A 14,612-nucleotide genomic window follows, 5' to 3' on the forward strand; every position below is an offset into this window, starting at 1 on the left:
CAAGTACAGACGTAACATTTAAATGTACTTGAAGTATTTCTCTGAGGTATTTTATTTTGCCCAATATGAATCATTCTATTAGATAATGGGCTAAACACTATACAAATACATTAATTAGAAATGTCCTTCAATTAATTACAATTTATTTTCCCTCAGATGTGATTATTTATAAAACTAATGATGCTTATAAAATACAAATTATAATTTTTTCTTTGGAGGTGGGTTCTTCCAGTATTTTTATATTGTGGTCCCTAGCGAACCCAGTTGGTGGTATATAAAGTATATCAGTTGGATGAGGGTTAAGGACTACTCTTGACTAGCTGACACATACTAACACTGTACTGTATGTTAGAATAGATAGATGTTTTTCCCTAACATCAAGATGTGACTCACTGCCTTTCTCTATAGCTTCTTGTTTATCCTTGCCTTTATTGTGTTACTATTTATACATCCCACTGTTTGTCCGTCTGTCTGTCTGTCTGTCATTTGTTGGTATTCGTCACGGTATGCCGTCAGGTGCTAAACCTTTTTTCCCGTGCATAGCGAAAGCGTTTTTTTTTCATATGGAAACATATTTCCATTCTGACTCATTGTGTAGTGCACACTGGTTTGACCCCATGTGGTGCTATCGTGTATTTGTTCATCCATGCATCCGAGCATAAATTGATTCCCATATTATTTTTGGGTGCAGGTGAACCGTCAGCTGGGTCGTGTTCTGTTGTGTCGGCCTATTGTTATTTTTAGTGTCAGTGATGTAAGGGTCGTTGGGTTTTATAGACATGCCACCTGGAGCCACTGTGGCAGGCAGATTGGGAATGACTGAGTGTGAAAAACGCCCGGACCATGATTCAACAACTTTCTCTTTGCTCTGGTTCCTTGAGATTTTGTCCTCGCCAGGAAATAGCAAAGCGTTAGTCAAGCATTCAAATACATGTAAAAAAAAATGGTAAAGTTTCCTTGACAGTTGCATCAATTAAAGGGGGTGTCAGCAATCCTGGAGAATGCTTGTAGTCAGAATAGTTTTTTGTCAAAATCAGTGATTATCTCCTCACCATCCCCTATCTGTCCGTATTGTTTGTCCGCCAGAAGAAAATCCATTGTTAATACGAGGCCTAGGCTCTGTAAACGTGCATGTTGCTAGCTATGGTGGCCCCATTTGCTACATACCCTTTGTTTACCTTTACCCGTTTACAGAGCCTAGGCTGTGTATTAACACTGGATTTTTTTCCAGCACACACACAGTACTGACAGGTAGCAGATGGTGAGAACATTCACTGATTTAAAGAAAAAAGCTATTTTGACAACAAGCATTCTCCAGAATCACTGACTGCACCTTTAATTGTGTGAGTAATTTCCTCATTGGCAAAAGGGTGACATATAACATGGCATTGTTATTCAGCTGCAGAGGCGCTAAGGTTGGAGAGGATGGTGGTTGAGCATACACAGTGTTTTTTCATCCCCTGTCTCCTACCAAGATTTACTTCAATGTTATCCATCAAGTTATCTTAATTGAATCAGACCTTTGCCACAGTCGTAACAGATCACATAAAAAGGTGTTTTGGGTGGTTTGGAACGCACTGACAGCCTATTTAGTTGTTCATTGATGGGAGCTTCAGGTGTTTATATTTGCGCTCTGATCTTAGTTGATGCTGATTTCTGAGATTACATTGTACACTCTGGAGAGTAATTTACTCACAAATGGCAGGGTGACTGCTTCAAGGCCATCAGGTGCATCTTTCTCCAAAAGGTTTTTGTGAAGTAATTCCATGTAGCACTTTCATTTTCCCTATCTCAAATCTCAAAAGAGGTATGGGACACACACAAGAGGGATCCCCAGAAAGGTTTTACAAAAATATACAATGCTCTCCATTCCTGGTAAACACTAAACTTCCTGCATCACATTTTCCTTGTTGAGATTTTGGAAAAATAACCACAAAACTTCCAGGCAAATAGTCCTCATTTAGATGAAGTTTCGACCCTGTTCCTTTCTTCACTTAAACCATCAGTTTTGTGTCACAGCACTTTGAAAGGACGTTCACTTGGTGCCCTTTCAATTAACAAGGACTCATTTCTTTTTGTGTCATGCTTTGTTCTCCTTAAGACGTACAATGATACATTGTTGTTGCCTTGTTGCAAAAGGGTCAAGGGGTTCAATTCCACCAGCTGGCCAGAGCCTTCCTGTTCCTGTGTGGGGTTTGCAATCCATGTGTTGTGTATTGGTATCTCATAATAGCCCAAATCAGGGCTGGAAATATCATTTGCTTTATCTTTTTCACAATTGTACATATGTTTTATAATGGAGGATGTCAGCAAATTTGTAAAAATGTTTTAAATTAACCAAAAGTTGACATCTTCAAATGTGTTGTTTTTTTCCAAGAAATGGTCCAAGTACCAAATAAACCAGAAAACATCCTTTACATTTACTTTTTTTTTTCTTTAAAAATGACTCAAAACACAACATTTATTTTCTGCCAATTGACTAAATAATAATCGAATACATTAATTAACCAACAGTAGCAGGTCTTAAGCCCAAAGACATGCCGGGCAGGTCACCTGAGAACTAAATTGCCTGTAGGTGTGAATGTCTATTTCAGCCCCGTGCTAGACAGGCGAGATGGCCAGCCATGCACAGAAAAAACCTACAGGTCCAATATCTATTCATGGTCTTTATGTGCTTACTCCTTGTTATTGTGATGTGCAGCTGGAAGATGTCCAAGACTGTATCGACTGTGAGTCCCCAAAATACCCAGAATGTCAAAATGAATGTCCTATATCGATATCTATCCTTCCCTGGAGATACACCTACACTTCAAACCTCAATAACATCATTTTTATCATCATTGCATTGCTAAGAAAAATTATATTTCTGGTTAGTGAAAGCCTGGCTTCTCAAACAGGAAGTTTGGAAAATGATTAAGGCTCAGAACAAAAGACAAGCAAATGTAAGTGTGCCTTTGTATGTGTGTGCTGGTGCAGGTACATTGCTGTCAGTGGTTATTTAATGAATGTAATAAAGACAGTACAAGCTGTTCCTGGCTGCTAGTTAGCTAACATCCCACACACGTCCACGTACACACACACACATACGCACGCACGCACGCACGCACGCACGCACGCACGCACGCACGCACACACACACACACACACACACACACACACACACACACTGCATTCTCGACAGAGAAACTGGATCTTAAACTTTCGGTATTGTCTCAAAGAATTTAAATTAATTTAGTATGGGAATGTGTTATGTCATCGACTTACATATATGTGTGTGGGCCTTTTATCTGTGTCTTTCACAGGTGCCTGTGTGTTACAGTGTGTGACTGTTTAATTGTTAGAGAGTGCAGGAGCCTGTGGCAAGTTCAGTGTATCATTCACACCTTAACCAAACAGTGAGAGACACTGACGATGAGTTGTTCTGAAACTCGTGTTCAGGTGCCATAGAGGTGTCTGATATGTTTCAGTCTAAGGCAGCAACAAATGTGGAGCGATAACCCATTGAGTGCAGATGACAGAGAGAGAGATAGAGGGAGAGAAAGGGAGAGAAAGAAAGAGAAAGAGAGAGAGAGAGATAATGAGTAAAAATACACCCAGCTCTTGGGAGACGGTCTCTATGGCAGCCGTTACTATGGTGACGACAAGGCAGCACGTGAAGTGATGGCTGTCATGGGACCTTGGGGATTTCACCTGCTCGAGCTGCGAGAGGACACACACACACGCACACACACACACACACACACACACGCACACACACACACACATAGGCACACTCAAACTTCGATTAAAAGCAGAGGGAAGAAATAAGCAAAGCGACCACTTGAGAATAAATTCTGGACAAGCAATGATACAAGGCAGTCTAGTTAGTGCAGCAACGTAGAACCATGGGATGATTATCAGGATTATCTTGGCTAAAACTAGTTGAGAGTGATGTTGTTAAATATTATTAAAACTCAGTCAGTCAAACCATTATAGGACTGCGTTTTAGCAAGCTAGACAACTATTTCAAAAGCCTTGTGTAAGCCTTATTACATTTCCACAATGTTGGTTCTGAGAAGAGCAAATACATATTGAACCTTTGATAAAGTTTAACTATACTGTATTTGAAGGGTACAGGAAACATTTACCCTAATGATGATGTTTTTCACTTTATGAAAAAGTTACCTCTTACCATATTTTGACATTGTGGTTTTACTACCGCACTAAAGAACAGAACCTGACTACGTCCTCCACTACTGCTTGCTAATGTCTGAGTGTGTGTGGGCGGGTGTTACAGTTCTAACAAAATGTCTCACTACTCACAATTGTGTGTGTGTGTGTGTGTGTGTGTGTGTGTGTGTGTGCGCACATGTTGCGTTGCCTCTGCAGAGTCAGTCTGCTCTGTCATGCAGTTTCCATAGCAGCAGCGAGAGCCAACACAGCCAACCACACTCACTTCCTAGTTTTACCTTATTGGTGCCCGCCTGCTATGACTCTCTTTTATACTTTCTTCTCTCTCTCTGTCTTTCTCTCTTTCTTCATTCTCTCTCTCTCTCTCTTTCTCTCTCTCTCACTCTCTCTCTCATGCATTGGGACAAAGAAACATACAACAGAAAGCCAAGATTTTTAAGATAAGGGCAATTTTCTTCCACAAAAGATGACATCCATGAATGAGCATTAGCTGAATGTTGGTATAGTAGTGTGTCAAATTGGTTGCATTGTTGGAGGACAGTCTTGTAATTTTCCTCGTATTTCTTTATTGAAACAAAATCCATATGCATGAGACATTCTACAGCGTTACATGTCCCCTGTTCTGTGCATCCTCTTTGTCCGTATTCTAGTATGAAGTCAGTCTCTGGAGGTGTTAGTGTCATGAAGGTCGGCGCTACTCATGGCCCATGAACAGTAAACAAGCTAACGTTTGTTGCTAATATTTGTCATTGTCACTGCTGGGGGAACATCAGCTCTCCTCTCTTTTTCTCTGCTCCCCTGCCCAGAACAAAGCTGTTATTTTTTTAATCTACTCTGTTCTTGTTTCAAGGTGTTACAGCAATAGACTGTAAGTGCATAATCAAGCAGGTGCAGTGTCAGTTGCTAATAAAAACAGTTTTGATATGTTTTCCAACCAAAATCAATACCTTTCAATGCTTTTACACTTGGGATCTCTTCTCAAAAGACAATATTCAAAGTCACTTCAATCCTTGTCGGTTGGATAATAAAGAGACTTAGACTTCAAAAGCAAGATAACCCAAAGAAGAATTTTAAAATATGGAGGTAATCCTCAAGAAAATGAGAGAAAAGTGGAAAAACAAACGTATAAGAATGACAGTAAAATGCACAAGTCTTTAGCAGAGTATTACAGGGGGTGTAATCTACCAAAAGGTCATGTCATCTCTGGTCAGTGTTACCTGTTCAGGACATTATGGAGCGCCTGGCTCTCGGCTCTCCGATGTCAAGCAGTTGATTAAAGGATGCAGGAAGTATTAAAGCTATTTCACACCTTTCATGTAACTTTCAGTCAAGCTAGTACTCAATCCTACTTCTGCTCTGTGACTTTGACAGTGTGTCACCTGGCGTTTGTCCTCAGTTGCTAGAATAGGCACAGACAAGCTCCACAACATGTGTTTTAGCCAGATTAATGCATAATCTTGTTTCGCAGGTTTAATGTCTCAATATTAGGTTATTTTTAATATTTTATCATTTTGAGAACGCGTTCACTGTAATGAGCAGACCAGTGTTTCATTACAAACACAACAACATGAATAAATCATTGCATAACATTTTGACAGGTGGGGGACAGTTGTTACTGGGTACCGAGACAACGACCAACACCAACAACTCATCAGCCTTTAACTTCTACACTTCACAATTTGATGCCAATGGTATTTGTGTGATTCTGTAGATCTTTTTTGTTGATTTTAGATTTGCAGGTAGTTTCCTGATACTTTATGCTGTAAGAAACCATCAATTATGTTTCCCTATAGGCTACATATCCCAAAATATACAGTATGTACTATAAATACAAAACAATATTCATGTTTTTCAAAATATTTTTCACAAGAAATAAAACTATTGTTAATAATAAGAACAATTTCAGAAGACAATTTCTAAACCCCTTAAACATAATCACTTTTCTAACCTTACTTCCATGGCTACTTGTTTTCCAATTGGGGCCCATTTCATTAACTTCCATCAACGTGACTGATGATAGATGTTTTTTTTTTTTTTTTTTAAGATACTTTTTGGGCATTTTTATGCTTTATTGATAGTGCAGAGAGACAGAGGTGAAATGGGGCAGAGAGGCGAGTGACATGCAGAGGACGACCGCGGGCGGGAATCGAACCCGGGTCTGCTGCTGGGCCCGGCCCGGGAGGGGGACGCCTTACCAACTGAGCTAAAGGCGCCCCCTGATGATAGATGTTTGATGGACAAAGAGAGGCCTTGGTTACAAGCCTCCATAGTTTTAACCATTACATTTTGCTGTGTCTTTTTCTTTATGTTTTACTGAATTGGCAATCCTACCTGTCGACATTGTATTTACTTAGACAGTAAGCGAAAAGGGAAACACTGCAAATGCCTTGAAAACGTGTTTCTATGTGATCTTAATTGTTCTACTAACCCCCTGGTTACCTTTTAGCTCTGAACAATGAGGAGGTTAGACAAGAATCAGTGGTCCGGTGCTGTGAGCACCATAAAAAAAAAAGCACTGACTTCTTCGCTTTTAACACATGCTGTAGACAAACAGTAAATCCCTGCGTGCCTCATTACGCCCCTCTTTGAGCATGGGCTGTGGATAAGGATGTATTGATTTCAATGGGCCAACCCTTTTAGATAAAGAGTCCTGGGAGGATCTGCCGTCTTTTTCTTTAATCAGATTTCAGCCGGACCGTTTCCAACAAACAAGAGCAGATAACGTAGTGTGCTTTCGAGATCTCGCCATCTATCTCCTGGATTTATCTGGTCGCACCGTGGCGCCCGACATGTGTGTGTTTATAGACAGATAAAGCTGTTGGTTGTTATCTCTGAGCCTCCTGGTCAGCCTCGTTTTGCTCTCTCCACACCTCCTTTACTCTTCCTCCTCCTCATCCCCCCATTTGGTTCATTTACTCACTTCCTGCTGCCTCGTTACTACATATGGGCTGCGTTCCAAGTCACATACTATTTATTTTTTCTATTCTACATACTGCTGATCATAAAAAGTATGTATAGTTAACATGCAGTAGGCATACAATCGGGACATACTTTCACTTATTTATGTCATCATAACAACACACCTTGAACTTTTCTCTTTCTTATGTATCTGTTGCATTGCTGGTTGTTTTCACTCATAGGCTCCGTCGATGGGATGTCAATTCAGGTGCTCATTGGATTGTGGGTCAGAATCGGCCCAAAAGTATGCTGATTTCCACACTTAAAAAAATCCAGACCGGATGTAGTAGGGCATCGGGTATTTTTTTATCATGCTGCATCTGACCCCGAGAAATGGGAGATCCTAAATATTTTTCTACTCTACTAAATAGCAGGGAAGTATGGGTATTAGAACGCAGGGCATCTCTCCTCTCTTCTCTTCACAGCTGGTTTGAGCTGATCCAGATCCAACAGGAAATTGTGGGCGGTAGTCAGATAACTGGAAGTAAATTCACTCTTTGTTCTATTTTTGAAAGGAAAGACTTTATTAGACAGTAGATTGAGCGTGGTAAGTGTTTTGGGGTTTTGAAATGATAAAGATGAATGTTAAATCCACACTCAGAGATTTTAATACCCTCGGTTAGGCCTTTACTCGTGCCATTCAGCCGTGAGCGTTTTAAATGGAATGGAATGATGTTTTCACAGAATTACAAAGGATTCAGTCTAATTGTTATACAGTTCTGACTACTGTGTGTGTGTGTGTGTGTGTGTGTGTGTGTGTGTGTGTGTGTGTGTGTGTGTGTGTGTGTGTGTGTGTGTGTGTGACAGAGAGATTTGTGCTCTAGCCTGCTGTGAGCTGGTTATCTTCTGTTTGCCGAGGGGTGGCTATGTTACCCATCTGCCTGGCAGCCAACAAAAAAAAATCACTTTTCATTTGGAGCTCTCCAAATAATGTCAGTCCCTTCACCACTTTGCCCTAGAGGATAGCTTACCATTTGTGCAGATATATCTCAGAACAATGCTTGCATGCACTTTGTAACAGTATTTGGTTGCTATCATTTTTTTTCCTATGTATACCGCCCATAAAGAGATTCCTTTCTAAATCAAAGCATTTCCACTACAGGCACAATGTAGTGGTTGTCTAAAGCTTGGAGCATTCCTATTATATTTGATTTTCACTGACTCAGACTCCTGAAGCCTCATTAACTTCAACCTGACCTTGAATGTTTTTTTTTTCCCCTCGCGCGACATTTTGTTTGCAATCTCTTTCATCCAAAATACATTAAATAGAGCTCTCTTCATGACCATGGACAATTACAGCGTGGTTATATAATGCTGCACGGCAATTGTAGTTGTCCTTGGATTATTTGTTGACTATTTGAAGCTGAAAGTAGTTGATGAAAGAGTTCTTTGCCTTCTCTGTCCATTTATCATCTTTCCCTCCTTATCCTCTGTAGGGTTGTGGAGGGCTAGAGTTTAACCCAGCTAAGTCCTTCACAGGGCTGTTTGTCGAATCCTTAGATAATATGGTTCTACTGATGAGATGATAGGGCTGATGTAGAGTCATATGAGTGTTGAAATTTTTCACAGTAGGATTTGCGCATTTATGTATTTTTCAGTGTTCACCAAAAGCTCTCACCATTGATGAATACAGCCAGAATTTTATTTGTAGAACATTTTAATAAAATCCCACACAGTCATTTTGATGCCATCCATTGCTATTCTCTGAAGTGGGAACATATTAGAGGCTAGTTTGATATTTACGAGTTAGTTATCTCTTTTAGTGACTTTAGAGCCTGACCATGTGCTTTGTGATGGCGAAGCAACAATGGTCTACAATAAAATGAATGAAGAGCAGATCAGACAGCATGAGTATTTTGATGTCCGTGAGCTGCAGCCCCTCTCTACTATGAATCTAACACCGTCTCTCTCCTCTCCTCTCTTCCCCTCTGTAGTGCAGTGTCTGGAGATGACCACTAAGCGGAAGCTGATTGGCCGGCTGGTGCCGTGCCGTTGTTTCCGTGGTGAAGAGGAAGTGATCTCAGTGCTGGATTACTCCCACTGCAGCCTGCAGCAGGTCCCCAAGGAAATCTTCAGCTTCGAGAGAACGCTGGAGGAGCTCTACCTAGACGCCAACCAGATTGAGGAACTACCCAAGGTAACTTTTTTTTTTAAGATATTTTTTGGGCATTTTTATGCTTTATTGATAGTGCAGAGAGACAGAGGTGAAATGGGGCAGAGAGGGGAGTGACATGCAGAGAACGACCGCGGGCGGGAGTCGAACCCGGGTCTGCTGCTGGGCCTGGCCCGGGGGGGGGGACACCCTACCAACTGAGCTAAGGGCGCCCCCTACCCAAGGTAACATAAGCATTTGCTGACCCCTAACAGCTGGAATCTATACCCTGTGTTTCCAATCCCCATACTTCCATACTATCTAGTATGCAAGAAAAATATGTAGGATGTCCCGATACTTGCATATCTAATGCAGTATGCCAAAAAAAAACAGATGTCCAAATATATCCAATTATATTTTGCAGTATAGAAACCAGCATACTTTACTATGTAGTATAATAAAAACGAAAAAGTGGAGTGGGAGTGTCTTGCTAAACATAACTTAGTTATAACCACTTACTGATGACTTGAACTTGGACCAAGGCCGACAGTCCACCTTAATGTGATCCTCGCAATACCTTGGAGACGTATACTCGATAATTCCTCACTCACTTTGATTAAAATAAACAGTTTGCTCCACATGTCATTCTCTGGGAGCAGTGAGCTTTGATCTATTAGTGGAAAGCACGGTGAAATATGACGGATATGTTATTGTGTTGCTTTATTCTTTTGGTGTGAACACATTCAAGCCCCTTCATCTCCTTCCCCAGTCCTAACATCAACCCCACTGATTACTTGGCTGTAACTGTGACTTACAGTACGCCCTCAGAAGAAGTTGACACATTTTGATATATGAATGTTGAGTGTGCCCAGTCACTTACTTGCAAAGAGAATTTACAGTTAAGCAATACTAAAAGTCTAGAGCTACTACACCAGTGGGACAGAAATCAAGTGTTTGATGGTTGGAAACTGGAGAGTCTAATTTTGTCATTCTAATTTTGGATCTCTATAACCAGTTTGACACTTCTTCAAAAAATGTACTATAAGTTTTCAGATTTGTGTTTTTTTACGACATATTAGAGGTGCCCTGAGGAACTTTCAGTTTGTGTTAATTCGTGCACCCTCTATAGACAAAATGGTTGTGATTTTACTAGGCCAGCTATAGTACTCGGGTGAGCGTACCCATGACAAAGGCATTCAGAAAAACTATACAAAAATAGCATTTTTTGCACTGATATTCTCGTTTGCTGTTACTCATTGTTAATCACTTATGATCATCAGAGGAAAATGAGACTGTTTAATAAATATTTAAAAGTTCCATGTTGCACCTTTAATTATACCTACTTAACTTGACCTTCAGACTTTATGGACATTGCCATTCCTTATACATACAAGAATTTGAAGAGTATTGAAACCAAACATTGTCACCTGCCAGACAATACCGAGGGACAGGGAACATGGGCTGAAGGAGAATTCCCTCATACGTGGGTGGCATTCCAATTAGGTCACGCTAGGCTCTCAGAAAACCCCCATGTGGGCAGTGATGTTGCAAAATGCCCTTCCAATATCTCAAGGAGATTTACAGCTGCCGTTCATAAGAGGGCTGTCTGGTTTTATTGATATCCTGCCCTGGTTTAAATGACAGAGATGTTGAATTGGTTTTCTAAATTTAAACCTGCTGCATCAATGGAAGCAGTCTGATAGGCCTGTGTGTAAGTGGTGGGTCAAAAAAAAATATAAGAAATCTACTCAGCTTTTACAGTGTGTGCCAAGTTTGTGCGGAGATTGTATGAGAGCAATTCAAGTGGCCAGAGTGATTGGCCTTCATGTAAGTGAGTTGGAGAGCTCCTTAAGTGTGTGTGTGTGTGTGTGTGTGTGTGTGTGTGTGAGTAAGTGATTGTGTCTTCAAGTATAGCGGTCTGGCCTGACCAATGGAAGGGAAGGCTTCCCTCTCACACGTTTTACCTCGCATACACACACAAACGCCTCTCTCACACACATTATATTGAAGCTCTCATATTCAAGACTAAAGGAACAGTGTCTAAATAACCTATTTCAGGTGGGAAGTGCGTTTTGATTATGTGAAAGGAAAACTACTGTATTTAAGTAGTGTATATGCAAGATTACAATACCGTATACAGTATGCAAGGTAAAATAAGAGATGTTTTTGTGCAAAATAAATTATTTATTTATTTGTATGTGCAAGGTAAAATAGTGTTAATGCATGTGCAAATGTCCATGCAAAATATATGCCAGGTATCATAGTGGGGATGTGATAATTGTTTGTGTGGATGTGTGTAGTAAAATAACACCCAACACCCCTTTGAACAAAATACACCAAACACATGTTCATTTGTGGATTTAATTATTCAGTTACAATCATTTCATTCTAAAAATGTCAGCATGTGTTCCCTTTTAATCGTACAAGTCAGTTGACTTGGAGACTCTAGTCAAGCGCCTGTGAGTCAGTGAAAGTGAGTGAGCATGTGTTTGTTTACATTATGACAGATTTACACATCAGAAATGGCTCGTCATAAGATCATGTTATGTGTGAAACATGGTAAACTGTTTTTTGCAGAACAATCTCATTCTGTGGGTGAAGACAGAATAAATCTTGGCACATTAAAGTGTCAAATGTTTAGACTAGCAACAGTTCAACTTACATCTTAGAAATAGCACATGGATGTCGTGGACTTCGTAGCACACACTGGAAGTGTTTTGGCACGAGATAATAGTAACTGGTTCCTTTCATGTCAGTGCTTGTGTCTGTTCTGTGTGTGTTTGTATTTGCCGCAGCATTTATGTATTCAAATACATTTTGTATGCACATATTTTCACTCTTGTAGGCTATAAGTTTTGGCATTTGGAGTATTTTTTTCTATTCAGGGCACGTTTCTCTGAATGTTTTTTTTTGCCACAGCACTTTAGGATTTGTTTTGTCCCTAGGTGTCCACCGTATGTTTATGCAGAATAAAGGGCAGTTAAAACACTGCTGTTTTCCAAAGCGTTAAGCGATGCATGCCTACAGCTGACTCTCTCGCTCTCTTGTCCTTGTGCACCTTTTCTACTAAAAGGTCTGTGTGAATATGAGAGCAGACTATGATATTCCATTGTTTGCTGTGTGTGTTTCCATAGCAACTCTTCAGCTGCCAGGCCTTGAAGAAGCTGAGCATGCCTGATAATGACCTGTCCAACCTGCCCACCATGATCGCCAGCTTGGTTAATCTCAAAGAACTGGACATCAGTAAAAACGGTAAAAAAAAGTAGTCCTCTCTATGACAAAGATGATCAGAGCAAACATCATAGAACCAGGGATGATCTATGCTAAGTAGAAGTCTGCGGCAAATACCTGCAATCTCAAACTGCCCACTCACTTTGTGTTCCACTTTTAGGTAAACACATTATTTCATTTTCCCTCTCTTACAGGTATCCAAGAGTTTCCAGACAACATAAAATGTTGTAAAGGCCTGTCTGTGGTGGAGGCCAGTGTCAACCCGATCACAAAGTAAGACAAAACACTGCATGCTCACACACATCTCACTCATGTCATGACTGAAGGAGTTGAGCATCCATAGGAATCCTGTAGTTTGATGGCAGCACACATTAATGTGTATTATTTACAGCACAAAAGGACGAAAAAACTGAAAGATGCGCAGCTGATTTATTTAAGTGAGAATACTCCTACAGAAACCAACCTGAGCTCTATCAAACTTCAAATCAAACCTGTTCAAAATGGCTCAATTATTGTTTTCATTGAGAACCCTTTTTCTAATGAAAGTAGTCAAACATAATCGTGTCACAAAGAGGTCCATGTTTTTTTTGATGGCACCAGTATTATCAACCAGTTTGTTGGACCTGGACTCGGTTCAAGATGTAATGGGATTGTTTGATGCAGTTGTTGTGTGTGTGAGATGCGTGACCAGATTTTTCAGTGTTAAGACGCTGCTCATGTTTGTTTGTTTGTTGTCTCTGTTTTTACATATTCCATAGCAAGTCTAAAGCCCCGCAGAAGCAATTCATATTTTATAATATTCTGCTGCATCCTCAGACCCTATAGGCTACTACTAATGTACAAATATGGTTAGACAATACAAATTGCTACAGTAAAGTGCCGCTCATGTTTACAGTTATAATGCTATTGCAGCTTTTTGTACCTGTGTGTGTGTGTGTGTGTGTGTGTGTGTGTGTGTGTGTGTGTGTGTGTGTGTGTGTGTGTGTGTGTGTGAGTGCGTGTGCGTGTGCGTGTGCGTATGTGCGTATGTGCGCGGGGAGGAGATGAGTCATCTTCATGCTGACCACATTTCGATGTTTCTACTGGGTTGTTATGGGGACACTGTTCATGTTTAAATCCACTGAGGACCTTCAAGGACACACGCTTTCTTCTCCTCTTTCTTATTTTCTCTCTTTCTTTTTCCCCTCGTTTTCTCCCAGACTCCCAGATGGTTTCACGCAGCTCCTGAATCTGACCCAGCTCTTCTTAAACGATGCCTTCTTGGAGTTTCTGCCAGCTAACTTTGGCAGGTAAACTGATGCATGGGACTGTTATCGTGGGCTCGGTTTGTGAGCATTTGTGTGTGACACATTTCATGCACCACACATTTTGATTCAATGCCACTAGTATCAGTTTAAAAGAATATCAATGGAGGAATGGGTACCTCCACATTTATCAGCCTTTATATTGTATTTACAGCACGAAAATACATACTTCATCATTATTTAAACAGGCTCGAAGATCTTTCATGTTTGTGGCTTTTCTTTATCTAAGCCTATATATTACATTTGAGACTCTTGCCTTTCAATAATTTTTCCCTTTTAAGATACTTTATAGACATTTATCCGGCTTAAGGTCCCGGTGTTGAAATTTCAAATCAAATCCTGTGAGTAAAGTCATATGTTACAGAAATCCTCTAAACTTAATCCTCGGGCGGCAGTGGCGAAGTGGGTAGGGAGATCGCCTCTGGAGTGCAGGGTCGGAGGTTTGATCCCCGTCTCCCCGCCACATGTCGAAGTGTCCCTGAGCAAGACACTGAACCCCAAATTGCTCCCGATGGTTCAGAGAGCGCCTTGCAGCTACTGCCATCGGTGTATGAGTGTGTGTATGAATGGGTGAATGTGGTAAGATATGTAAAGCGCTTTGGGGCTGAGAAAATCGGCTAGAAGGCGCTATATAAGTCAAGTCCATTTACCATTTTAAAATAATCCATGGTGGAGTGTTATTTTTTAGTCAAACATTACTCTTCAATTATTATGTATCATAAGGTTTCTGACATCACTCTTACTGGACTTGGAATAGGGATGAATGGTTCTGATATCTTCCCACAGTGTTAATGTAGCAATTCTTTCAAATAATAAACTAATATGAACTGAAGTTTTTTGTTTCTGTGCCTTCTGTT

General features: G+C 40.5%; 1 protein-coding gene across 1 annotated transcript in view; it reads left to right on the top strand.

Annotated features, from left to right (window-relative positions):
- The window catches only part of lrrc7 (leucine rich repeat containing 7), a gene marked incomplete at both ends in the record, with an annotated part of 62,010 nt that overhangs the window by 17,326 nt on the left and 30,072 nt on the right, over positions 1–14,612 (top strand). Inside the window, 4 exons of the mRNA XM_080032936.1 lie at positions 9,063–9,265; positions 12,355–12,472; positions 12,646–12,724; positions 13,651–13,740. Of these exons, the coding sequence (XP_079889062.1) occupies positions 9,063–9,265; positions 12,355–12,472; positions 12,646–12,724; positions 13,651–13,740 (490 nt within the window). The remainder of the gene's footprint in view (positions 1–9,062; positions 9,266–12,354; positions 12,473–12,645; positions 12,725–13,650; positions 13,741–14,612) is intronic.

This window comes from Ammodytes marinus (assembly GCF_949987685.1).
Source record: "Ammodytes marinus genome assembly, chromosome: 8".
NCBI classification, from domain to species: domain Eukaryota; kingdom Metazoa; phylum Chordata; class Actinopteri; order Uranoscopiformes; family Ammodytidae; genus Ammodytes; species Ammodytes marinus.